The sequence below is a fragment of the Salmo trutta genome, chromosome 6 (assembly GCF_901001165.1).
Source record: "Salmo trutta chromosome 6, fSalTru1.1, whole genome shotgun sequence".
NCBI lineage: Eukaryota > Metazoa > Chordata > Actinopteri > Salmoniformes > Salmonidae > Salmo > Salmo trutta.
The window spans coordinates 48,830,205-48,857,560 of NC_042962.1; the positions used below are offsets into that span (position 1 = coordinate 48,830,205).

Here is a 27,356-nt window from a genome sequence, read left to right on the forward strand (position 1 = left end):
ATTGCCTATACCAATAACAAACCTTTTTTGGCAATCATCTTTAAGTGCATATCCTAACTTTGGCTTTCTTACCAGGTCATGGCTTAAGTTGTTCAGACATCTTCATATACACATTGTGGCTTAGTTGGACGCATGCAACGCCAGAGTTGTGGGTTCGATTCCCATGGGGGACCAGTACGAAAATGTATGTACTCACTACTGTTAGTCGCTCTGGATTAGAGCATCTGCTAAAATGTAAATGTATAAATACTTACATACTCATCTCGGTTCCTCTGGGGCTGGACCAAGAGCAGTTTATAGTGCTGGAAGGAGACAATATATGGACTTGATCCTGCCCTTCAATGGGGTTCTTCGTACACTATTTGTTGACATTCTAGAATGTATCCATGTCAATGTATTCGTTTCCCCTTCACTGTCTGTCATCTTGAATTTAAATGAATGAGTGCACACATGCATTTGAATCAGGAAATCTAGATTTCTGCATATAAAAACAGTATAGTGCAATGTCATCGTGGTTATGCGTGTGCCTCGTGGCACAGCAGTCCCCCCAGGGTATCAGGCTTAAGCATCAGACCTCAGAATAAGATTAGATTCGATCTGAAGGTTCCAGCTCGTACACACCTTGAACCCTCTCACTTTGAAGAACTGAAATGGCTCAAGGTGGAAACAGGAGTCACTCAGATTAAATTGGGGTTTACCAACAAAATTGTCCATAACTCTCCCTCCAAATATCTAGGGTTGGACTAATATGCACTTTAAGCACCTTGACATGCAAATACAGGCCCAGCTGACTTTTTGTAAATATTCTGTAAATATCCATTGCTTTTTTTTCTTCAGATGTAGTGTTTCACAGTTTAATATGTGATCTTGTCATATTAACTATGACTGCTGCGAAATGGAATTTCTTCTTGAGGACATTAAAGTAGTTTGAATCTGTATAATTATTTCAGCTGTGTAAATGACACATCAGTACTTCACCAGAAGGCGCTCTTACTACCTTTGTTCCCTGCAGATTTAAGCTCTCCATGGGGAAAAACTGTGTGTAGTCTTCTGCAGTTCTGTGGAACAGTTTACCAAGCTACCTGAACTCATCAGAGAATAGCTTTAAGGTGTCCCAAACAAACTAGACAATATTTGAGAAATACCATGGCGGTTTGATTAGGGGTATTCTCCCACGAGGTGACTCGTAAACGGGCACCCTCTGTGCTGTAGATGTTGCTGTTGTAAATGGGATTGCTGTAAATTGCATTTGTTGTTTTTAATTGCATTGTGTGCATGTGAAGTGTTGATCGTTCCCACCTGTCATCTTGCTGAAAAAATGAGGACCACAATGGAAATAAGCCATCGGGTTTTATTGTTTTTATCCTCGATTCTTTTTGATGTATGTAATGTCTCCGGCTGGAGCGGCCTACTGCTTTTAATTATCCAATACATTCTATCAATCAATCTATCAACAACTTTATCTTGAGTTGTACCACAGAATTGACTTGGAAACGGGTATTCATTGGTTTTAATGGTCATTCATTTAAATCTATCTCGATGTGACTGGAGATATATTTGGTTTTTCCATTGATATTTGTTTTATATTTGTATTGTATTCGCGCTTTGATTAATGTTGACCATTGCATTTTAAAAGAAATGAGCTGACTACTGAAAATTACGCCAATTTATTAATCAAATATTTCAGTTTGATTTGACAGATCCCATTGAACACTAGGTGGCACCAATGTAACGTTTTTCAAAGGATTTCAGTCAACGACTTCATATGTGGGTGAATGTGCTGTATATCCCATCTCACTGCGCACACATGTGGGCCATGATAGAAATGGTCCATCGTTATCTGCATGTATTTTACAATTTGTGTAGTAGGCCATTCGATTATGGTCCCCAATTTTCCCCTCATGGATTGCAATAGAGCAAATGAATTGCTTTATAGGCTAATTTCATGGGTCGGGCAGCAATCCTAGGATCCTTTGTTAACCACATAGGGAACAGAACCAAAATAGGCAACATTAAAATATAGTAGCCTACGTGTTTTTTTTGTGTGTAGTTAATTTAATTACAATAGGTCCTTGGTAGCATATAATAGCCTGCCTAATACCTAATTAAATATTGTCCCAAATGAACATACATATCTGTCAAGATAGCTACTAGAGCCTACCTCTGTTTTATCCTGAGCTTCTCCGGTGTCGTGCGTTCATATCCTATTCTATGGAGTGTAATTTGTCCTAAACCAATATTCTGTGGGTCATTTTTAAGAATAGGTCGACATGTGGGCAAACTTGGAGCAACGCGCGCCACTGTAGACGGAATCTATATCGTGCTGCGCTTCATTGCCTCACTTGTGCTCCACCTCGTCATGTAGCGCAAATTGCACTCTCCAAGCTTGAGCGAGTTAATGGGAAATCGCTACCCCATGCCTAAATGATGTAGGACTGGACGAGGAGGATGCTTACCTTAATTTGAGAAAATAGGCCCAGTTTATATAAGGCTTCACCCTGATATAGCCCGGCACTAGACAGAAGAAGACAATAGGAGCGTATCAAGTCTACAGAGAAAGCGAGGCAAGGAAAATATGGACATAACGGACCAAGGAGCACAAATGGAGCCGCTACTACCCTTGGTAAGGATGTCCCATAGGCAACCTACAATAGGCAACCATTGTGTTTTCACTGGAAAATGGATTTCATATCGTTGATTTGAGAATGTCTTGATGTGGAGATTGAACACACCACCATAGATCAGCCTGTGTGTGCAATACATTTGAAATAAATCATAGATAGCCTTTGTATGTTATTACATTCGAAAATGACAAAACTGTATTAGGCTTAATATAGGTAAGTAGGTTATAACCTAGTTTTACTGACCGGTTTGCCAAGACGGTTTTATCCCAAATATCGAGACATTGTAATGTTTGTGATGATTTCTTTATTCTGGACCAACAGACCTACATTAATATGGTCATCAAAGTGGGCTAATAAAACTCCAGAATGTTGATGTTTTTATTGCATAGTCTACTACAACGTCAAGTACCTATAGAATACTGTAATTAACCAGATTTTTTAGAAAGATAGGGTCATCTTTATTTACCTATTACTAATGCATCGTTTTCTTTATATCCACTAATTTCTCCTCTAATGCCACAGCTGACACATTTTGTTATTGATAACGGATGACGTAGGGCCACGTCTTGTCGAGTGTGCAGTTGATGTGCCTGTGGTATGTGCTGTGGATTACCTTATGGGGGAGCTGATTTTAGAATGTCTGTCATCTTGTGAATGTTCATCAGGACCCCGAGTCAGACGCAACCTAAAATCACCACTGATCACCAAAGTCTTCATAGGTAGAAGGACTATGGTGAATTCCTATTCAGTCTGTCTGTCTGTCAATCACTGGTTATGACGCAAATAAAATAATCAATTTAAGAGTTTTTGGACAGAGCCAGCTCCTATAATTAAGGACAGCTGTAAATTCCAGCTCCTATAATTAAGGACAGCTGTAAATTCACGGGCCCATGCTGTTATGGTAGTTTACTACTAGACTGTAGACATCGGGCTCATCTGATATCTGATTGGACCCATTAGGATGTATAGGTGTATTACTAAGGCAAGCCACAGACAGAGACACCACTCACCCATAAGAACCAGAGGTTTTTTCTCTCTCTCTCACCCTGTAGGACACACTCTTTCTATGGCCAATCCTCGGTCATAGACAAGATTATTGAACCGTAATCTATACACGTTTCTGCATGTTGGATCGAGACCATATGTTATTAAACGGGTGACGACACTCAGTGGTGTCCAAAGACTGTGCCTGTTTCAGCGGTCAGGTCCTGTTTAGCATTCCGGTGATGGCGCGTTGAGGAATGGCCGCCGTGCTGGATTCTCGCCTCAAAGCCAGGGAGGGGAGAAATATGACTTTTGTTCAAACGCTGTTGAAAGCATTGTTTCCCTTCTTATGAATAGGTCATTATAAAAAGAAAAACAACATTGGTAAATAAAAAGAGAAAAAACATTGATAAATTACACTGATAAAACAGGCGTCTGTGTGAGCCTACTTAACCAGTGCTGTAGGTTGACTATGACATGGGATGCTTTTGTTCACTGACCCAATGCAGAGTGCAGTGCCCTGTCATCATAACTCTTGGCTGCCTAGCCGTAGCGTGTTTCCTGAATCCCAATGCGTTGCCATAGTTGCTAAGAGTCGTGTGTGGGTAGTGAGGTAATAGTATGAGTGAGAGTTCTGTGGAAATCCTCACTGTATGAAAAACCAAAAAATGTCATGTAACTTGTATTAGAAACCTGGGGACCGGCAGTGATCGCATAGCACTCAATGACTTCCGGTGTGAAGATGCGTAACTAAGCAAGACTGGATTATGCATGGGAACAATGTCCTGTGGATTGATGTTGTACTTTGACCTTGTTATTTACAGGAACCAGGCCCCCAGAGCCCTCAGATACCTCAAGGACACAAGAATGTGGTGAGTACTTCTGCTTTCATACCAAGCCAAGCATGCAGGATAAGTCCTACTACTTTTGCTCAGTGATACATGAGTCCCTTTGATTTCCACTACAGATAAGCCACTTCATGCAGCAAATGTGCAGGTATCCATATAAAACCGCCTTGGTTATGAATATCACGGGAACATCCATCTGGCAAGCTTCCAAAGACCTGAGTCAGAGTTGAGATCAGAGCTCCCCAACCAAGACTTTCACAGAAATCAGTCATTGACATCAACGGGAGACTTCAGCAAAAACTTGAGTCAAGCGCACTGATTCCACATCAGAAATATATATGCTGGCATATATTGGGCAGAGAGAGGGTGTTGGGAGTTAGGGTTGGAGACTGGAGATGAAGAGTGTGCGATGTAGTCAAGATGGGACGGAATGTTGAGTCCTAATCCTAGACACAGTGAGCCTGGCTGGTCTTCTGGCTGGAGTGGATCCAGTGTGGACAGACGGGGGAGGTCTGTAGAGCAGAGTGGGCATAGCAGACAGAGGCCTGTTCTCTTGGACATAATGTTCTTGGATCAGTGGGGCATCTCTGTCTGACTGGGTGATCCGACTGTGCAGAGCCAGCCCCACTGTAGCGAGCTAAGTGCCTAGACCGGCTGTGCGCCCTTGGATGTTTAATTATAGCGGATAGAGGGAGCAAGATGAAGAGAGAGAGGGGGAGGGAGAGAGGGAGGGAGAGAGGGAGAGGGGAGAGAAGACACAGCTAAGAGAGATGCTAGTGCTTTTTCATCACATTTCTGATAGTTTCCCCAACAATCCTATTTATCACCCGTGCCTAAATTGTTATTGATCCAGTACCACTGGGAATGTGTGTCATTAGGTAGTGTAGCAGAAGAATCGCTTGAAGCGCTGGATCCATTTCCATTGCAGCATGTTTCTGCCACAGTGTTCTGCTGACCATGCAGCACAGACAGAGTACAGTAGTGTCATAGGCAGGACACACACACACACACACACACACACACACACACACACACACACACACACACACACACACACACACACACACACACACACACACACACACACAGGATGACTGCAGAGTAGAACCGCCTCATTACTTGTCCCTGTGGAGGTGGGATGAATCAGATGTGGCAGGTGCAGCGGTAAGAAGTCCTAGGGCTTTTCAGTTCGAACCCCACAGAAGAAGGGTCTGTGTGTGTGTTTTGCTTACCGTTACTTCGATACAAGCCTCTCTTAGATAAGAGGGCCACAACACCACACAGCCCAGCATCGGTGATGTCAGCAGCTCGCTAATCTCACGGGGGATTGGTGGATGGATGCTTGTCAGAAAACATCGGAGCCCGTCTGGATCAGAGCTGGGCAGTCTAAGCGCTTGTTTGTGTTGCGAAGCTGCTGTCAGGAGGAGGCTGGCTGGCATGGGGAAGAGGAACCGGTGAGAAGAGCCTGGCTCGACCTTACCGCCAATACCTCCAGCTGACAAAAACAGGTTCTGTCCGGGGCTTGGATTCTGAGCTTCCGTCTTGCGGTCTCTCGACCACTGTAAAACCAAGGAGAAATCTCGGGCATCCTTGCCCACACTGACGCGCCATGTTATCAGGGAGCTTGGACCCCAACTCCAATGGATTTAACTGCCAGGTATGCCTCTGGGTTTAGCCTGTGCCACCTGAAGGAGGTTGGCACATAGGGGGTGGCACAAAGAATGGGATGGAAATGCTGATGATGTTGAGGTGGCATAAACTATTAATTGTTGCATCACAACATTGTTTATGTTCATGTAAGAATATATCCTGATTGGCGTTTTAGCTCATATTTGGGGTTATGAAAATATACCACTGCAGACTTATCATACACACATTCACGTCATAATTTCTCGACAGTGACATTGGACAGAAACACTATACAACATTATTGATGGATCGCAAACGGGCCATTCGACGCTTTCCTGAACGCTTTGGCGGATTAACATTGAAGTCACTACAGGGCAGAGTGAATGGCCTTCAGTTCAGTATTATAGTGTTGGTTAATGCGATGCCTGATCACTGCTGTTGTTCTGCAGTAGAGGCTAGCTGTGCTGCAGATCTCCTGGCATCGGAAAAGGTCCCGAGGAGCTACTGACAGATGGGTCTTGAGCACTCTCATTTTGCGAGTGGTGGGAGATCGAGCTAGAGATTATACCCACTGTCATGAACCCGATTGATCTTTGAGAGAAGCAAATGACCTAAACTGTTTGTTTGTCTCTGTCTTGGTCCGTTTGTGGCTACTTCAGAAGCATTGCTGTTTGTTGATGTCTTTTTAGGTTTTGGATTAAACTGTGTTGATCTCACTAAGTGAATAGGGAAGCCTGTGATAGAGAGGTATGGCTTCGAGAAGCTCTGCTGTGATGCTGATGCTGAGCACACTGCCATTGCCACGGTAACCACGGCCATCTGTAGGGATCAGACCTGTGACGACGTCTGCCCTTATCCAATCAGATGGCTCTGGTGTAAGGGGCGCCACCCATGCTAATCCACTAGCTGTAGCTATATAGAATCCCCTTGGCTTGAAATACATGTGCAGTACTCTCATCCACATTAGACTGATCTACAGTCAGTAATCCTCTATCCAATAGATGAGGCTTTGTGAAAAGTCACATGCTATATATGCTTCTGATTCACATACGTGTTGTTGGTCAAAATAATAAGTAGAGATGTTCTTTAATGTATACCTCATGGCCTAGATATCCTATGAAGGTAAATGTTGATCATCTCTGCAGGTTCCGTGCGTCACAGAACTCCCTGAGAGGCACATGAGGAATGTGGAAATTGGGTCACAAGGCTGGTGTGTGTGTCCTGGAAAGCTGTATTCTAACCTACCCGGCTTCCTGGAAACGGCTCGTGTGAAAGCTCCGGGGTGAAGTTTCCCCTAGGTACAGATTTAGGATCAGCGTCCCCTCCACCAATCCTAACCTTAACCATTAGTGGGGGGAAAAAAGCATAGCTGACCTCAGGTCAGCGTCAAGGGGCAACTTCACCCTACACCCGTGTGAACCGATAGGTCTGTGATTTTTACTGGCAAGGATATGGGTACATAACCCAGGCACACCTTTCGGTCAACATTAGGAGACGTCCTCTGTGTTTATTGTTTCTTAATGAGTTCCATAATAGTTCCCCCTGAAAGATAACATCAGCAGACCACCTCCTCTAGTGCAGCAGTCAATCATATTGTTCTCTCTGCCAGAGGTCAACCTGAAGTCCCAGGATGTAATTTTGATTTGTAGGTGGTTTACAACTGGGATGTGCAACCCTGGCCCTGGGGTTGCAGACTGTCTGTTAGCAGACTTTTGTTCCAGCCCTGGATTTACACTTCTGATTCAACTGGTTACGTTTAGTGCATTATCAAACCAGTTCTTGTTCGAACTCCAAAAAAAAAGAATGTATTTCCTGTGCTGAAAATCATCATCTCCTTGAATACGGTCATTCAAAAAAAAAATGCTCAAGGAGAAGGAAATCTCAAGCAAGGTTCTTATCGAAGAAAGGAATGACGTCCAGCAGCGTGTGTGGGAGTTAAAGACGAGAAAGGAAGTCATTTTAAGCTGACAGTCATTTTTAAGGGAACTGGAAGTGTTCGGTGCAGTTTATTTCAGAACATATCGGTCGCTAGTTGAGAGACCTCTACACGCCGTGCTCTTTGTTGAAAGCCATCTGACCATTTGTCTGTTTGATGAGAACATGTCGTTATCACAAAATTGGACATGAAGAGATTGTTACGGTTCGTACTGACCTAACGTGAGGGGAACGCAGGTGCTATCGCTACACACACCGTAGTGTGTGTGTGAACATTTAGGTTCTATGCTGAATAAAAATATAAACGCAACATACAACAATTTCAACATTTTTACTGAGTTACAGTTCCTATAAGGAAATATTTTCATTATATATTCTATAGGTTTCACATGACTGGGCCTGGGAGGGCATAGGCCTAACCAATCCTCAGACGATCCTGCAGGTGAAGAAGCCGAATGTGGAGGTCCTGTGCTAGCGTGGTTACACGTGGTCTGCGGTTGTGAGGCCGGTTGGACGTACTGCCAAATTCTCTAAAACGACATTGGAGTCAGCTTATGGTAGAGAAATTAACATTCAATTATCTGGCAACAGCTCTGGTGGACATTCCTGCAGTCAGCATGCCAGTTGCACGCTCCCTCCATACTTGAGACATTTGTGCTGTTGTGTGACAAAACTGTACATTTTAGAGTGGCCTTTTATTGTCCCCAGCACAAGGTGCACCTGTGTAATTATCATGCTTTTTAATCAGCTTCTTGATATGCCACACCTGTCAGGTGGATGTATTATTTTGGCAAAGGATAAATCTCCACTAACAGGAATGTAAACAAATGTGTGCCAAAATTTGAGAGAAATAAACTTTTTGTGCGTATGGAAGATTTCTGGGATTTTTTTATATCAGCTTATGAAACATAGGACCAGTGTATATTACCTCATTTGTCATCACCTCCAAGCCTCCAGTGCTCCTTCGTGGGTTGTCCTTGTTACCAGTATCAGTTAGTACAGCTTATCTAGAGTTTTGATTAGATGGTATATACTGTAGCTACGAAGAGACTTTTTCATAGCAGGTTCGAATTTACACAGCAGGTTAAGAGAATTACCCTTATCCTAACCCTAAACTTAACCCTTACTCTAACCATTACCCTAACCCTTATTCTAAACCTAACCATAACCTAAGCAAGCAGTTGCTTATCAACAGATAGTTTGTTGATAGTATGATGCTCTACAGATAGAAAATATGGACTATCCAAATCTGGACTGAATTAGGTTAGGAAAGGGGTTAAGGTTAGCTAAAATGCTCTCCTAACCTGCTACAAAAAGTAACTTTCAGTGGTAGCTGTACTCCATCTAGTCACAACCCTTATCTAAGTCAATTAGCTTCCTGGTGGTCCGACCCCTCTCAGGTCTCAGGAAACACTGACTGACTTTGTGGATTCCCAAGGTCACAGTCACACCCACTCCATAATAGTTCATTAATGTCAGAACTCATTAGAATGAGTGGTGGCTGGTGGGGATACAGACTACTAGGTTACTCAGGGTCAGTTGTGGTGTCCCAGGGTTGGGGGCTGATTTGGGTCAGTGGTGTATTGTATTGATAGGCTAGCTGGCTGGGGGAATGAAAGCGCCACCTGTGAAGCTGTAATTCTATTCCGGGCCACCTGCTGTTTGTAATCCGTAGAGGGATTTTGGCTTTGGAGGCTTTCGGCTTGATTCTTGTTTTTTGTTGCTTCGTCACTGTCACGGAAAACGGCGACAAAAAGTACAATTTGACAGACAAAACCGGTAATCAAGTTCCTGGAGTAAATGAAACGATTGTGTTAATATTCACTTTTGTACCTTTTCACTTCATAAAGAACGTGTGTCCTTGATGTTTTTGGATTCGACGCAGGAAACCTGTTTACAGGGTTGTTTAGATGAGATGTTTTATTGTCACATACGCCGGATAGGCCCTGCGATAGACTAGCGCCCTGTCCAGCGGGACTACTTGTACATCAATCTGCCTCACGCTACAGAAACAGGAGATAAAGCCTCCTGTGCTTTGGGCCGTTCTGGCTCGGACAAAGCTTACTTACTAAATAGACGACCGATACCCCTCCCATCCCACCTCTAGCGCCAAATCTGTATATCAGCAAATATAAGCATATTAGACGCAGTCCTGATTTAAAGGGGGACTGTTGTAAACTTCAATTAAATGGTATGATAAAGTTCTTCCTTGTCCCTTTTCTGTTCAGGGCTCTATTTTCAAGGCTGTGTCCCAAATGGCCCTGTGGACCTACACTGCACAGATGATACATGCAGTTAGTCAGCTTGACAGGAAGGAGCAGAGTGCATCAGTGAGCAACACGTGTAGGGAGATGGGGGAGGCTGCTGTAGCGCTGAACTGAATACCAAACAACTGTACGTGTTTCTCCTCCTCTGTCTCCCAGAGAGATGGATAAGAATAAGACTACGCTTTCAGTAAATAGTCAAATGACACATAATAAATCATGGATAATTGCTGATGGGAAATGCAGAAAATGCAGCTACTTGCCATTTCTAATACATCTATGTGGAGTGCATAGAGTACAGGAGAATAAGCCTGGGAATGGCCTTGGTGTCGAGTAAACAGAGAGGAGGGAGAGAAGCCAATGGCAGGCATCTTTCCAAGGTCAACCCTGAACTCGCCAAACGTGGATATCAGATAGACGTCAACCTCCTCGTCCTCCTTTGGTTTTCAGTCCAGGGCTACAGCAGCTTCCCCTTCCCCCTACATGATGTCAACCTCCTGGTCCTCCTTTGGTTTTCAGTCCAAGGCTACAGCAGCTTCCCCTTCCCCCTACATGATGTCAACCTTCTCGTCCTCCTTTGGTTTTCAGTCCAGGGCTACAGCAGTTTCCCCTTCCCCCTACATGATGTCAACCTCCTCGTCCTCCTTTGGTTTTCAGTCCAGGGCTACAGCAGTTTCCCCTTCCCCCTACATGATGTCAACCTCCTCGTCCTCCTTTGGTTTTCAGTCCAGGGCTACAGCAGCTTCCCCTTCCCCCTACATGATGTCAACCTTCTCGTCCTCCTTTGGTTTTCAGTCCAGGGCTACAGCAGTTTCCCCTTCCCCCTACATGATGTCAACCTCCTCGTCCTCCTTTGGTTTTCAGTCCAGGGCTACAGCAGTTTCCCCTTCCCCCTACATGATGTCAACCTCCTCGTCCTCCTTTGGTTTTCAGTCCAGGGCTACAGCAGCTTCCCCTTCCCCCTACATGATGTCAACCTCCTCGTCCTCCTTTGGTTTTCAGTCCAGGGCTACAGCAGCTTCCCCTTCCCCCTACATGATGTCAACCTCCTCGTCCTCCTTTGGTTTTCAGTCCAGGGCTACAGCAGCTTCCCCTTCCCCCTACATGATGTCAACCTCCTCGTCCTCCTTTGGTTTTCAGTCCAGGGCTACAGCAGCATCCCCCTACATGTGTCGCTCTGCTCATTCCTATCAAGCTGACTAACTGCCTGCAGAACTAGGCCTGGATATGCGTTTGTTAGCGTGCTCATTTCTCTGTGCATTTGTGTGTGTGTGTGCGTGTGTGTGCGCACGCGCGCATGTGTGCGGGCATGGAGAGCTACTCCCACCTCGCGCTGGCTGCTCTGATGTCGTCACCAGGCAGAGAGCATGATAGGAGCTGATTTAATCCGTGCTGTGTATATCTCATCCAGGGTTAGATCCTGGGATTTACACACCTATGGCAAAAGGTTAGCATTTGTGGGGCGATGAAATCTGTGGCGGGGATGCTCTCTCTTCCGCTCTTCCATCAGTGTTCTGCAGCCTGCAGGAGATCCCGTCCCCAACATGATGCTATTAATAGATAGAGACAGAAACCTGCTGCAGGCCGGAGACGCTGTCTCATTTGTCAAACTGAACTGAAGACACGGAGCACCACTCCATCTTCCTATAGCGGTCCCGGCACAGAGAAAGACAGTTGGCGTTCTAGAAGGATTTATTGACCTCTTTTCTCAACGTGTTGATCTAACGAGACTTCAACATGAGTTCATGAGCAAGTCTCTGTTAAGATTGTGTTGTGGGGTCAGTGGTGGTGTCCTTTCCATTCCAACTCCCTCAGATCAGGAAGTGAATTGAAATTTGATTCATTAATAAAATGAGTATCATGTAAGATGAATGAATGACACTTATACGTATGAACTGAACCGAGATTCATCTCCTGAATTCACTGAATTGAAATTGAATTGGCACTCAACCCTGAAGAGGAGGAAAAATATTTGATCAGACCCAGACTTTATAATAAGACATTCTGATAGGTTATTTCATTGTTGTTATATCAGACCAAACATGTTTCTAATGGGCTAGCTGCCAGGGAGCAGGAGGTGGGGGGATTTCATTATGATGTCACTGAGAACGAGGGGATTTCCCAGGGGGCCATGGGTCCTCCTGGGGATAGCAGCAGCAGGGTCTGCCCCCGGTCACCCTTCACATTTCTCCAAGGGTGGTCTCTCGGGCTCCACTCTCTGCTATGACAGCCATGCTGCCTAATAAATCGAATGGGTACACCTGACAGTTTTGCCCTACACCATAGAATAAACAAAAATATGTATTTATGACTTTTTAAATTCCGTGCCCTACGCCAAAGGGACTCTGATTATAACATGGCTGATTGGGATTGACATCCAATATCACATTCACAAACAAACCAGCCCTGAAAACGTTTGTATACTTTCTATTGGTAATTCCTTGATCTTCTTTTGAGAAATCACCCTCCTCATCTGAGACGGTCTAATGTGATGTCTAAGCCCACCCCACCACCATCTGTCCAGAACATTCCCATGATCCTCTAGGCTCAGTCACATGGGTGTCCATGTGTGGGTGCCTCCTCTCTCCAGCAACCTGGCCTGGGCTAGCCTAATCTTCTTCAGCATCCAGGACTGGCTGTGTAGGACATCATCTTTTTGATTGGTCTGTAGCCACATTCATCCAGTCACGGGATGTGTATGTCATGGAATTGTATTCCCTGTATAGTGCACTGCTTTTGACCAGCATTCTAAATGAAATGCAGAAAATACACAATCATTTGTAATACTGCTCAGATTGATCTGAACTGCAAAGATGCTTCATATTTCATTTCTGTGGTATAATTTAGTTATGTTAATAAGCTCTGGTTTCTTACCTGTGGGAACTGGGGGGTAGAGTCCAGGGCTAGAGTCATGGCCAAGGTTACTTCCAGCTGTGGGGTAGAGCCAGTCTAGGCACAGGGTTACTTCCAGCTGTGGGGTAGAGCCTGTCTAGGCACAGGGTTACTTCCAGCTGTGGGGTAGAGCCTGTCTAGGCACAGGGTTACTTCCAGCTTTGGGGTAAAGCCGGGGTCAGGGCCAGGGTTGCCCCAGCTGTGGGGTAGAGCCAGGGCACAGGGCAAGGTTAAGGGTGGTTCCAGCTGTGGGGTAAAGCCAGGGTCAGGGGACAGGGTCATGGCCAGTGTAAGGGTGGTTCCAGCTGTGGGGTAAAGCCAGGGACAGGGACAAGGCCAGGGTTGCTGTGGGTTAAAGCCAGGTTCAGGGCCAGCGTTAAGGCTGGGGTTGCTCCAGCTGTGGGGTAAAGCCAGAGCCAGGGTCAAGGCCAGGGGGGCTTCCACCTTAACAACCTGTCACGTCCTGACCAGTAAAGGGGTTATTTGTTATTATAGTTTTGTCAGGACGTGGCAGGGGGTATTTGTTTTATATGGTTTTGAGTATGTGTTTATGTAGAGGGGTGTTTGATTTATGTATTCCGGGGTTTTGGTCATTGTTCTATATTGTCTCTTTCTATGTCTGTTCTAGGGTGTTTAATTCTATGTTTAGGTATTTGGGATTGGGGCCTTCAATTGGAGGCCGCTGTGTATCGTTGCCTCTGATTGAAGGTCCTATATTTAGGAGTATGTTTGTTATGGGTATTGTGGGAGGTTGTTCTTAGCACTGATGTATTTAGCCTGCAAGACTGTTAGTTCATTCGTTTCTTGTTTTGTTTATAAAGTGTTCACAAATAAAATTAAGATGAGCACTCGACCCGCTATGCCTTGGTCCAATTACTACGACGATCGTGACACAACCTCTGCCTGGAGCTTAGCAGGCTGTAAACAGACAGAGCAGTGTAACAGCAGGACAACAACACATATAGCCAAACTAAACAATAATTTGGGACACCACTCATTTTGGTCCTATTATTTTACATTTTAGTCATTTAGCAGATGCTCTTATCCAGAGCGACTTACAGTAGTGAATGTATACATTTCATTAAAAAAAATTCTCCGTACTGGTCCCCTGTGGGAATCGAACCCACAACCCTGGTGTTGCAAACACCATGCTCTACCAACTGAGCCACACCTAAACTGCTTCACATTTGACTTCTGTGATATAATTTTGTTATGTTAATAGGCTCTGGCGTCTTACAATTGAAGTCGGAAGTTTACATACACTTTAGCCGTAAACATTTAAACTCAGTTTTTCACAATTCCTGACATTTAATCCTAGTTAAAATTCCCTGTCTTAGGTCAGTTAGGATCACCACTTTATTTTAAGAATGTGAAATATCAGAATAATAGTTGAGAGAATTATTTATTTCAGCTTTTATTTATTTCATCAGTGGGTCAGAAGTTTACATACACTCAATTAGTATTTGGTAGCACTGCCTTTAAATTGTTTAACTTGGGTCAAACGTTTCAGATAGCCTTCCACAAGCTTCCCACAATAAGTTGGGTGAATTTTGTCCCATTCCTCCTGACAGAGCTGGTGTAAAAGAGAGGTTTTAGAGGTGCTCACACACACTTTTACAGTTCTGCCCACAATTTTTCTATAGTATTGAGGTCAGGGCTTTGTGATGGCCACTCCAATACCTTGACTTTGTTGTCCTTAAGCCATTTTGCCACAACTTTGGAAGTATGCTTGGGGTCGTTGTCCATTTGGAAGACCCATTTGAGACCAATCTTTAGCTTCCTGACTGATGTCTTGAGATGTTGCTTCAATATATCCACATAATTTTCCTGCCTCATGATGACATCTATTTTGTGAAGTGCACCAGTCCCTCCTGCAGCAAAGCACCCCCACAACATGATGCTGCCACTCCCGTGCTTCACGGTTGGGATGGTGTTCTTCGGCTTGCAAGCCTCCCCCTTTTTTCTCCAAACATAACGATGGTCATTATGGCTAAACAGTTCTTTTTTTATCAGACCAGAGGACATTTCTCCAAAAGGTAAGATCTTTGTCCCCATGTGCAGTTGCAAACCGTAGTCTGGCTTTTTTTTATGGCGGTTTTGGAGCAGTGGCTTCTTCCTTGCTCAGCGGCCTTACAGGTTATGTCGATATAGGACTCCTTTTACTGTGGATATAGATAATTGTGTGCCTGTTTCCTCCAGCATCTTCACAAGGTCCTTTGCTGTTGTTCTGGGATTGATTTGCACTTTTCACACCAAAGTGCGTTCATCTCTAGGAGACAGAACGCGTCTCCTTCCTGAGCGGTATGACGGTTGCGTTGTCCCATGGTGTTTATACTTGCATACTATTGTTTGTACAGATGAACGTGTTACCTTCAGGCATTTGGAAATTGCTCCCAAGGATGAACCGGACTTGTGGAGGTCTACAATTATTTTATGAGGTCTTAGCTGATTTCTTTTGATTTTCCCATGATGTCAAGCAAAGAGGCACTGAGTTTGAAGGTAGGCCTTGAAATACATCCACAGGTACACCTCCAATTGACTCAAATTATGTCAATTAGGCCATCAGAAGTTTCTAAAACCATGACATAATTTTCCAAGCTGTTTAATGGCACAGTCAACTTAGTGTATGTTAACTTCTGACCCACTGGAATTGTGATACAGTGAATTATAAGTGAAATAATCTGTCTGTAAACAATTGTTGGGGAAATGATTTGTGTCATGCACAAAGTAGATGTCCTAACCGACCTGCCAAAACTGAGTTTTAATGACTCCAACCTAAGTGTGTGTAAACTTCCGACTTCAAATGTAACTTTGGAAGCTGTGGGGTAGAGCCAGTGTCAGGTTCTGAGATGCTTCCGCCAGCTACAGGCCTAAAAACATCAAAAAGTTCTATAATTAAGCGACATGATAGGAATAATACAACCACTGTTATCTGTAGCTCATTTCCATGTCTGTTGTATTACTAATACACTGTTGTATGGTTCTACACCGTCTAACCAAAGTGCTGTAGATTCACTGTTTACGTTTTCCAATCACGTTAAGTGCTGATTACAATCTACTCTGATTAGATTGTCAAATGATGCAATATGGAAAAGCTCAGCAGTATCCAGAGATGATTTGAGTGTAGCATTGATTTGTGCTTAGAGATGATTGTGAATGAAGTGTGGCTGATTACCAAAGGGAATTAACTAGCATTACGCGGCATCTGTGAGTATAGCCGTGACACTCATGTTTTACCAGCTTACCACTGGCACCCAGCACCTCCTATGTCACCTCATGTTATTTGGCAAAAAGATTAAGCCTACAACTCCCTGTACAGAAACATGTTAATTTGGGGACACACACCCCCCATCAACCCTCTGAGATCCTCGACCCCACAACCAGTATTTCTCCTACAACAATCCTAGCCATTATCAGGACAGTCTTTTGGGTCAACAACAGTGTTCCTCTCGGCAGCTGTGTGAGAGTCAGTATATATCTGACCACACGCATGAGGAAGCATCCTTGTAAGAAAAAAAATATAAAACCTGACTAAAACAATAAAACTATCTGGGTAGTCAGGGAAGGTGAATTCATAAAAATTGTGATTGGCCACATGTGTTGCCATGGTGACTGTCTGATGAAGTTAGCATCATGAAGCTGCTGTGTGTTTATTTAAGGACTCATCCTCTTGCAGCAGGAGGATGGCAGGATGCCAGAGGCCTCTTATATAAGAGTTTTGGCTTTTTTCTTCATTCAAATTTGGCTCCGTGTACAGAATGGTCGTTTTGACATGGTGGAATGGTCACTGGGCCAATTTCACCACTCGTGTGCTAGGCCCATTAAAAAAACAGCACTCTGCGCTTTTTCTGTGAAAATCTCTTGATGTGCAAAGGAATGGCTATCTTTATACTGTACATACTGTAAATACATGTGCGTATTAAGTCGTTTGGACTATAATAGTTCGTTGGCGATGTGGACACCAAGGAACTTAACTCCCGACCCGCTCCACAACAGCCTGTTCGGCCCACCTTCATCTCTCTCTCTTTATCTCTCTCTTTATTTCTCTCTCTTTCTCTCTATCTTTATCTCACTCTCTCTCCCCGCTCTCTCTCTTTCTTTATCTTTCTCTCTTTCTCTCTCCCCTCTCTCTCTTTCTCTCTCCCTCTATCTATCTCTCTCTCTCCTATCTTTCTCTCTCTTTCTCTCTCCCTCTATCTTTATCTTTATCTCTCTCTCTTTGTCTCCTATAGAGGACTGATGAGGAGGCGGTCCTGGACAGAGGGGGCACTCGCTCCATGCTCAACACCAACTTTGAGAAGGAGGAGCTGGAAGGTGAGTCAACATTAACAGTTTAAGGGATGCTTCTCAATTAGTCTAAACCGGCTGTCTCCCCTTGTCTCCACCGCTACCTAACCCTATTCTGCTTTTACATAGTCTGTGACTTCATATCACTTATGGGTGGAAGGAGAGGACACAAGTAGACAAGGAGCGGGAGCAGGTTACGAGAACTGGAATGCACCCAGTGACCTTTCTCAGACACTCACGGTTGCCATGATTATTTGTTCTGCCTGCAGTGGAAACTGTCACACTGTATTTGCTCTGGTGTAGTATTCCTTGCTACCCCATAAGGAGACCCTATGGATTTGTGAGAGAGGACACTGTAGTGAAGACGAGGAACAAACACACACACACACACACACACACACACACACACACACACACACACACACACACACACACACACACACACACACACACACAGAGGCCACACAATAATGTCTTAATACGTGGGTCACTTTCATGCCACAGAGAGCAGGATGGGAGAGAACAGACGTTCCATCACATCAGCAAGTTCACCGGCCTGAGGGATGTTGTGATCATTTTATAGAAAACCTCTCGTCTTGACTCGCAGCCAGGGTCCTCCGGGGTCCTCAGTGTTTCAACCAGGCATGTCCTAGGCTGCCCTATTGTCTTTCGTAATAGTCTCTACGACACATTCAAAGGGAGATTTACTCTATTGTACTGTGATATATACCATGTTGGATGTTTTGTTGATGTCATTGTGTTGCCGGCTGACTCAGAGATGCATGTTGTGGTGGTTGTGACTGTAACAGGCCACACACTAAAGCTGTCACACATGACGTTTCAGGGAGACATATTGCTAGAATCATCCTGTCCTTGACTTACTGCCTTAGTTTCTGGGCATGGTTGTTTTTGTTAAACAGTACTTACACTGAGTAGTGCTGTTAAAGCAGGCCTGGAGGTGGGGACAGAGATATGACAGAGATATGAGTGGGACAGGGTCTTGTCCATGTCACCCTGTGTACCCTGGCTCTCCCACAGCTGGTTTGAGACCTATAGGGCAGGCCATTTTGGCTGTCCTAGCTCAGCATTGGAGTCGGCATAGATTATGCTCACCCTGCAGAGCGAGAGAGAGGGTGAGGAACAGGGAAGAGACTGAGAGTGTGGCATATAACGAGGGAGGGAGAAAGATGGAGGGGGAGTGAGAAAGAGAGAGAGTGAGAAAGGGTGTGTTATCATTGCAGTGCTTCAGTATTACATTTCCAGCTGACACCAAATTGTCATTTGTTTTGTATGAATCTGGCCCAAGTGATTTTTTTTTTCTTCTCCATCAGGGCCTTGCGTTTTAATGAATGCATCACATTTCAAAAGTATATTTTTGTAAATGCACGTATTGTAAGCCCTACATTTCTGGGGTTGTAGTGATTGTAGTTTGATGCCACGTTTTCATTGTGTCCGCAGGCCACCGGACCCTTTACATCGGGGTCCACGTTCCCCTGGGGAGGAAGTCCCACCGACGTCACCGTCACCATGGCGGCCACAACAAAAACAGCAGGAAGAGATCCAAAGAGAGGGAATCTGGGGTGGACGGCGATGGCAGAGAATCACCCTCCCACAGTAAGTCTATGGGGGGAGTGTGCTGCAAAGAATGTTCTCTGGGAAAATGTGACCAAACCACACTCTTAGAAAAAAGGGTTCTTCAGCTGTCACATTGGAAAACCCTTTTTGGTTCCATGTAGAAGCCTTTTGGGTTCCATGCAGAACACACTGTGGAAAGGGTTCTACATGGAACCCAAACCGGTTCTATTTGGAACCGAAAGGGTTCTACCTGGAACCAACAAGTGTTCTTCAAAGTTTTTTTTCTTCTAAGAGTGCATTGTAAGTCTACAGGGGGAGTGTAATGACAAAATGTTCCCTGTGAAAATGTGTGACTTGTCATTTGTTCTTGTTTCTCCGTCATTGACACTAGCCAGGTCTCAGATCTCTTTGTGCTCTTGCCAACTATCATTAATGAGCCAAAAGAGAACAGAAGTTGTGATCCTGATTCAATAACGCAATGGTTATGCAAATATTGGGTTATGCAAATATTGGAATTCTGTCACTTTTTTTGTACCACAGATCCTTTTTTTCTCAAGTTGCTAAGCAACCTCTTTCTGTCTGTCCTGACTAGTTGCTAGCTCATGTCGAATTTCTCAAACTAAATCAGTGACCCCGCACAAAATTTGTCTGCATAGTGAAAGTTGAGATTGCCGTGAACAGACTGGCACCCAGGCTACATTGATTGATGTCTCTTCACACCTCTTCTCTGCACTCTTTTCTCTCTCTCTCTCTCTCTCTCTCTCTTTCTCTCTCCTTTTTTATCCCTCTCTTTCTTCTTTCTCTCTTTCACTCTCTTTCTCTTTTCTCTCTTTCTCTTTCTCTCTCTCGCTCTTTCTCTATCTGTCTCTCTTTTTCTCTCTTTCTCTCTCTCTCTCTCTCTCACCATGCTCTCTGTCTCTCTTTCTTTCTTTCTCTCTCTCTCTCTCTCTCTCTCCATGTTTTCTCTCTGTCTCTCTCTTTCTCGCTCTCTTTCAATTCAAGGGGCTTTATTGGCATGGGAAACATATGTTAACATTACCAAAGCAAGTGAAGTAGATAATATACAAAAGTGAAATAAACAATAAAAATGAACAGTTAACATTACACTCACCGAAGTTCCAAAATAGTAAAGACATTTCAAATGTCATATTATGTGTATATACAGTGTTGTAACGCTGTACAAATGGTTAAAGTACAAAAGGGAAAATAAATATTGGTTGTATTTACAATGGTGATTGTTCTTCACTAGTTGACCTTTTCTTGTGGCAACATGTCACAAATCTTGCTGCTGTGATGGTACACTGCGGTTTTTCACCCAGTAGATTTGGGAGTTTATCAAAATCGCATTTTGGTTTTCGAATTCTTTGTGGATCTGTGTAATCTGAGGGAAATATGTGTCTCTAATATGGTAATACATTGGGCAGGAGGTTAGGAAGTGCAGCTCAGTTTCCTCCTCATTTTGTGGGCAGTGTGCACGTAGGCTGTCTTCTCTTGAGAGCCAGGTCTGCCTACGGCAGCCTTTCTCAATAGCGAGGCTATGCTTACCACTGAGTCTGTACATAGTCAAAGCTTTCCTTAAGTTTGGGTCAGTCACAGTGTGTGTTCTGCCACTGTGTACTCTCTGTTTAGGGCCAAATAGCATTCTAGTTTGCACTGTTTTTTGTTAATTCTTTCCAATGTGTCAAGTAATTATCTTTTTGTTTTCTCATGATTTGGTTGGGTCTAATTGTGTTGCTGTTCTGGGGCTCTGTGGGGTGTGTTTGTGTTTGTGAATCGAGGCCCAGGACCAGCTTGCTTAGGGGACTCTTCTCCACGTTCATCTCTCTGTAGGTGATGGCTTTGTTATGGTTTTGGAATCGCTTCCTTTTAGGTGGTTGTAGAATATAACGTCTCTTTTCTGGATTTTGATTATTAGCGGGTATCGGCCTAATTCTGCTTCGCATGCATTATTTGGTGTTCTACGTTGTACACTGGGGATATTTTAGCAGAATTCTGCATGCAGAGTCTGTTTGGTGTTTGTCCCATTTTGTGAATTCTTGGTTGGTCAGCAGATCCCAGACTTCACAACCATAAAGGACAATGGGTTCTATAACTGATTGAAGTATTTTTAGCCAGATCCTAATTGGTATGTCGAATGTTATGTTCCTTTTGATGGCATTTGATGGCATTTTGATGACCTTCTTGCCTTGTCTCTCAGATCGTTCACAGCTTTGTGGAAGTTATCCGTCGCACTGATGTTTAGGCCAAGGTATCTATAGTTTTTTTGTGTGCTCCAGGGCAACGGTGTCTAGATGGAATTTGTATTTGTGGTCCTGGTGACTGGACCCTTTTTGGAATACTATTTTTTTAGTATAGTCCCCACGATATGCAACATTTCTGGGAAGTCAGGAACCAATACACACAGTCAGTTAGGAAAGCAAAGGCTAGCTTTTTCAAACAGAAATTTGCATCCTGTAGCTCTAACTCCAAAAAGATTTGGGACACTGTAAAGTCCATGGAGAATAAGAGCACCTCCTCCCAGCTGCCCACTGCACTGCGGCTAGGAAACACTGTCACCACCGATAAATCCACGATAATCGAGAATTTCAATAAGCATTTCTCTACGGTTGGCCGTGCTTTCCTCCTGGCTACCCCAAACCCAGCCAACAGTTCTGCACCCCCCACAGCTACTTGCCCAGGCCTCCCCTTCTCCTTCACCTAAATCCAGATAGCAGATGTTCTGAAAGAGCTGCAAAATCTGGACCCCTACAAATCAGCCGGGCTAGACAATGTGGACCCTCTCTTTCTAAAATTATCCGCCGCCATTGTCGCAACCTCTATTACTAGTCCGTTCAATCTCTCTTTCATATCATCCGAAATCCCTAAAGATTGGAAAGCTGCCGCGATCAACCCTTCTTCAAAGGGGGAAACACTCTAGACCCAAACTGTTACAGACCTATATCCATCCTGCCTTGCCTTTCTAAAGTCTTCGAAAGCCAAGTTAACAAACAGATCACTGACCATTTCAAATCCCACCGTACCTTCTCCGCTGTGCAATCCGGTTTCTGAGCTGGTCACGGGTGCACCTCAGCTACGCTCAAGGTCCTAAATGACATCATAACCGCCATCGATAAAAGACAATACTGTGCAGCCGTATTCATCGACCTGGCCAAGGCTTTCGACTCTGTCAATCACTGTATTCTCATTGGCAGACTCAACAGCCTTGGTTTCTCAAATGACTGCCCCGCCTGGTTCACCAACTACATCTCAGACAGAGTTCAGTGTGTCAAATCGGAGGGCCTGTTGTCCGGACCTCTGGCAGTCTCTATGCGGGTACCACAGGGTTCAATTCTCGGGCCGACTCTTTTCTCTGTATATATCAATGATGTCGCTCTTGCTGCGGGTAATTCCTTGATCCACCTCTACACAGACGACACCATTCTGTATACATCTGGCCCTTCTTTGGACACTGTGTTAACAAACATCCAGACGAGCTTCAATGCCATACAACACTCCTTCCGTGGCCTCCAACTGCTCTTAAATGCTAGTAAAACTAAATGCATGCTTTTCAAATGGTCGCTGCCCGCACCTGCCCGCCCGACTAGCATCACTACTCTGGACGGTTCTGACTTAGAATATGTGGACAACTACAAATACCTAGGTGTCTGGCTAGACTGTAAACTAGTCCATCCAGACTCATATTAAGCATCTCCAATCCAAAATTAAATCTAGAATTGCAACAAAGCCTCCTTCACTCACGCTGCCAAACATACCCTCGTAAAACTGACTATCCTACCAAACCTCGACTTTGGCGATGTCATTTACAAAATAGCCTCCAACACTCTACTCAGACTGCATCCAGTTTGCTATCACAGAGCCATCCGTTTTGCCACCAAAGTCCCATACACCACCCAGCACTGCGACCTGTATGCTCTCATCGGCTGGCCCTTGCTACATATTCCTCGCCAGACCCACTGGCTCCAGGACATCTATAAGTCTTTGCTAGGTAAAGCACAGCCTTATCTCAGCTCACTGGTCACCATAACAACACCCACCCATAGCACGCGCTCCAGCAGGTATATCTCACTGGACATCCCCAAAGCCAACACACACTTTGGTCGCCTTTCCTTCCAGTTCTCTGCTGCCAATGACTGGAACGAATTGCAAAAATCGCTGAAGTTGGAGACATATCTCCCTCACTAACTTTAAGCATCAGCTATCTGAGCAGCTTACAATTGCTGCAGCTGTACATAGCCCATCTGTAAATAGCCCACCCAACTACCTACCTCATCCCCATATTGTTTTTATTTACTTTTTTGCTCTTTTGCACACCAGTATTTCTACTTGCACATCATCATCTGCACATCTATCACTTCAGTGTTAATTTGCTAAATTGTAATTGCTACTATGGCCTATTTATTGCCTTACCTCCTTACTCCATTTGCACACACTGCATATAGATTTTTCAATTGTGTTATTGACTGTACTTTTGTTTATCCTATGTGTAACTCTGTTGTTTTTTGTCGCACTTCTTTGCTTTATCTTGGCCAGGTTGCAGTTGTAAATGAGAACTTTTTCTCAACAGGCCTACCTGGTTAAATAAAGGTGAAATAAAAAAATAAAAAAAATGTTGGTCGTACTGAGATTTACTGTCAGGGCCCAGGTCTGGCAGAATCTGTGCAGGGGGTGCTGCTGTAGGCCCTCCTTGGTTGGTGACAGAAGCACCAGATCTTCAGCAATCAGTAGACATTTGACTTCAGATTCTAGTAGGGTGAGGCCGGGTGCTGCAGACTTTTCTAGTGCCCTCGCCAATTCGTTGAGATATATATATATATATATATATATATATTATATATATATTTTTTATATATATATTATATATATATAATATATATATGTTGAAGAGGGTGGGGCTTACGCTGCATCCCTGTCTCACCCCATGGCCCTGTGGGAAGAAATGTGTGTGTTTTTTGCATTTTTTAACTGCACACTTGTTGTTTGTGTACATAGATTTTATAATGTTGTATGTTTTCTCCTAACACCACTTTCCATCAATTTATATAGCAGACTCTCATGCCAAATTGTGTCAAAGGCTTTTATTGAAATCAACAAAGCATGAGAAGACTTTGTCTTTGTTTTGGTTTGTTGTTTGTCAATTAGGGTATGCAGGGTGAAAACATGGTCTGTCGTACGATAATTAAGTAAAAAGCCCATTTGACATTTGCTCAGTACATTGTTTTAACAGAGGAAATGTACGAGTCTGCTGTTAAAAATAATGCAGAGGATTTTCCCAAGGTTGCTGTTGACGCATATCCCACGGTAGTTATTTGGGTCAAATTTGTCTCCACTTTTGTGGATTGGGGTGATAAGTCCTTGGTTCCAAATATTAGGGAAGATGCCAGAGCTAAGGATGATGTTAAAGGGTTTTAGTATAGCCAATTGGAATTTGTTGTTTGTATATTTGATCATTTCATTGAGGATACCATCAACACCACAGGCCTTTTTGGGTTGGAGGGTTTTTATTTTGTCCTGTAGTTCATTCAAGGTAATTGGAGAATCCAGTGTGTTCTGGTAGTCTTTAATAGTTGATTCTAAGATTTGTATTTCATCATGTATGTTTTTGCTGTTTGGTCTTTGGTCTTTGTTATAGAGTCAAAAAGATTGGAGAAGTGGTTTACCCATACATCTCCGTTTTGGATAGATAATTCTTTGTGTTGTTGTTTTGTTTAGTGTATTCCAATTTTACCAGAAGTGGTTAGAGTCTATGGATTCTTCAATTACATTGCGCTGATTACTGGCATGCTGTTCCTTTTTCCGTAGTGTATTTCTGCATTGTTTTAGTGATTCACCGTAGTGAAGGCGTAGTCTCAGGTTTTCCGGGTCTCAATGTTTTTAGTTGGACAGGTTTCTCAATTTCTTTCTTAGATATTTGCATTCTTCATCAAAACATTTGTCATTGTTATTCATTTTCTTCGGTTTTGTATTTGAGATTTTGAGATTTGATAGGGAAGCTGAGAGGTTAAATATACTGTTGAGATTTTCTACTACCAAGTTTACACCTTCAGTATTACAGTGGAATGTTTTGTCCAGGAAGTTGTCTAAAAGGGATTGAATTTGTTGTTGCCTAATTGTTTTTTAGTAGGTTTCCAAACTACATTCCTTCCATCTATAGCGGTTCTTCATATTACTCAGTTCCTTTGGCTTTGATGCCTCGTGATTGAGTATTGCTCTGTTCAAGTAGACTGTGACTTTGCTGTGGTCTGATAGGGGTGTCAGTGGGCTGACTGTGAACACTCTGAGAGACTCTGGGTTGAGGTCAGTGATAAAGTAGTCTACAGTACTACTGCCAAGTGATAAGCTGTAGGTGTACCTACCATAGGAGTCCCCTCGAAGCTTACCATTGACTATGTACATACCTAGCGTGCAACAGAGCTGCAGGAGTTGTGACCCATTTTTGTTGGTTATATTGTCATATTTGTGCCTAGGGGGGCATATGAGGGAGGGAATGCTGTCACCTCCAGCCAGGTGTTTGTCCCCCTATGTGCTGAGGGTGTCAGGATCTTGTCCAGTTCTGGCATTTAGGTCACCATAGACTTGTCCCTGGGCCTGGAAATGATTGATTTCCCCCTCCAGGATGAAGAAGCTGTCTTCATTAAAGTATGGGGATTCTAGTGGGGACACAGGAGGAAGTTTTTCTGTTAAAATCATTTCCTTTGAATTTCTAGCCAAATGTAAAATGTTCCTGTTTTGATTAATGGAGTGAGTTAGGTCTGCTCTATAACAAATTAGCATACCCCCTACCACACCTGGTAGTTTGTTGGATGGGACTACCAGCTCTCTGTCACCTAGAGGGCAACTAGTGTGTCTGTCTCCTCTATACCAGGTTTCTTGTAGGATGACAATGTCTGTATTTCTGATTTCTTTGATGAAGTCCAGGTTCCTGCTCTTTAGGCCAAAGCCAGATGACCTCAGGCCTTGGATATTCCAGGATGAGATAGTGAAGGCTTTGTGTTCCATAAAGTGTCTAATGTTGTTGGTCGTGTGGTTTGGCCTCAGGCCATTAAGTGTGAGCAGAGCCTGGCTTGGGCTAGTGTAAGAGTGGGGGTTGGGCCTGTTTGCCCGCTCATGGCCTGGGCGTATGTGTGACTTCCATGTTGAGGCCCTCTTTGTGGGGGTGGGGTGCATGGGGTGAGCAGGAGGGTCATAGGTCTGATCTGAGGGGGCCTAAATGGGGTGTGGGCATGGTTGACTTGGGGGAATGTTGATCGGTTGGGGTGGGGGTGTGTATGTGGCTGGTGGTGTTGTGGTCCGGATGTAGGTCCTCTCGGCGTGGGTCTTCTATCTGGAGGTCCGGGGAGGTCCCGCAGGTCTGGGAGAGTGTCTCGCTGGTCTGGGCGTGGTGTCTATTGATCTGTTGTTCCTGTGTGAAGTATTGGGGCTGCGTTTGAGTGCGATGTCCTTTAGAGTCCGGGCGAAGGTGTGCACTGCTGCTTTGTATAGGTAGACCTGGTCATAGAGGCCGTTCAACTCCAGGGTGGAGTGGTGGGCCAGGAAAACATTTGGTTTTGAGGCACAGTCATGGGAAATACTTGCGTTTACCCGCTGTATGGTAGCAGGGTGGAGATAACCACTTGTGCATTGGGGAAAGTAGAAGAAGCTTCTTCAATCACTCCCTTCAGTGCTGTGGCCACACCTTTCCTGCTGTGTTCTCAGGTCGTTTGTGCCTGTGTGTATTATTATGTGGCTAGGTGAACCTCGTTGGTTCTCAGACAGAATGTCTAGGGCACGCTGGGTGTTTGGACACCAGAGTTTAGACACATTGTGTTTGGGAAAACATTTTTTTTCTTTCTCTCACCACCCTTTCTCTCTTTCTCATCTTCCCCCCTCTCCACACTCCCAACTCTCTCCTTCACGTCCTCTACCCCTCTACAGCAGACACTCCTGCCCAGAGGGTGCAGTTCCTTCTAGGGACAGAGGATGGTGATGAGGAGCACATACCTCATGCCCTCTTCACTGAGCTGGATGAGATCTGCCTGAGAGAGGGCGAGGACGCAGAGTGGAAGGAGACCGCCAGGTAACCAATCGCACGACCCGCTCCAGCTCCACAGCCAATCAGGTGTCCGTTTTTCTGCTTATGCGTATCTGTTTGTGTGTGTGTAGGTGGCTGAAGTTTGAGGAGGACGTGGAGGATGGAGGTGAGCGTTGGAGCAAGCCCTACGTAGCCACCCTGTCTCTTCATAGCCTGTTTGAGCTGAGGAGCTGCATCCTCAATGGCACTGTGCTGCTGGACATGAGGGCCAACTCACTGGAGGAGATCGCCGGTACGTAGAGTGGTGCTG

General features: G+C 44.3%; 1 protein-coding gene across 3 annotated transcripts in view; it reads left to right on the forward strand.

Annotated features, from left to right (window-relative positions):
* Nucleotides 1-2,308: 2,308 nt before the first annotated feature.
* LOC115196097 (sodium-driven chloride bicarbonate exchanger) overlaps nucleotides 2,309-27,356 on the forward strand; it is a 44,617-nt gene continuing 19,569 nt past the window's right edge. Inside the window, exons 1-6 of one of the 3 annotated variants that reach the window (XM_029756646.1) lie at nucleotides 2,309-2,623; nucleotides 4,433-4,480; nucleotides 17,409-17,490; nucleotides 18,922-19,077; nucleotides 26,950-27,091; nucleotides 27,178-27,338. In XM_029756646.1, coding sequence (XP_029612506.1) covers nucleotides 2,576-2,623; nucleotides 4,433-4,480; nucleotides 17,409-17,490; nucleotides 18,922-19,077; nucleotides 26,950-27,091; nucleotides 27,178-27,338 — 637 coding nt within the window. In that variant the 5' untranslated portion in view covers nucleotides 2,309-2,575. Of the gene's footprint in view, nucleotides 2,624-4,432; nucleotides 4,481-5,613; nucleotides 6,114-17,408; nucleotides 17,491-18,921; nucleotides 19,078-26,949; nucleotides 27,092-27,177; nucleotides 27,339-27,356 lie in introns of those variants that run through there. The other 2 variants (XM_029756647.1, XM_029756648.1) reach the window with 2 other exon arrangements.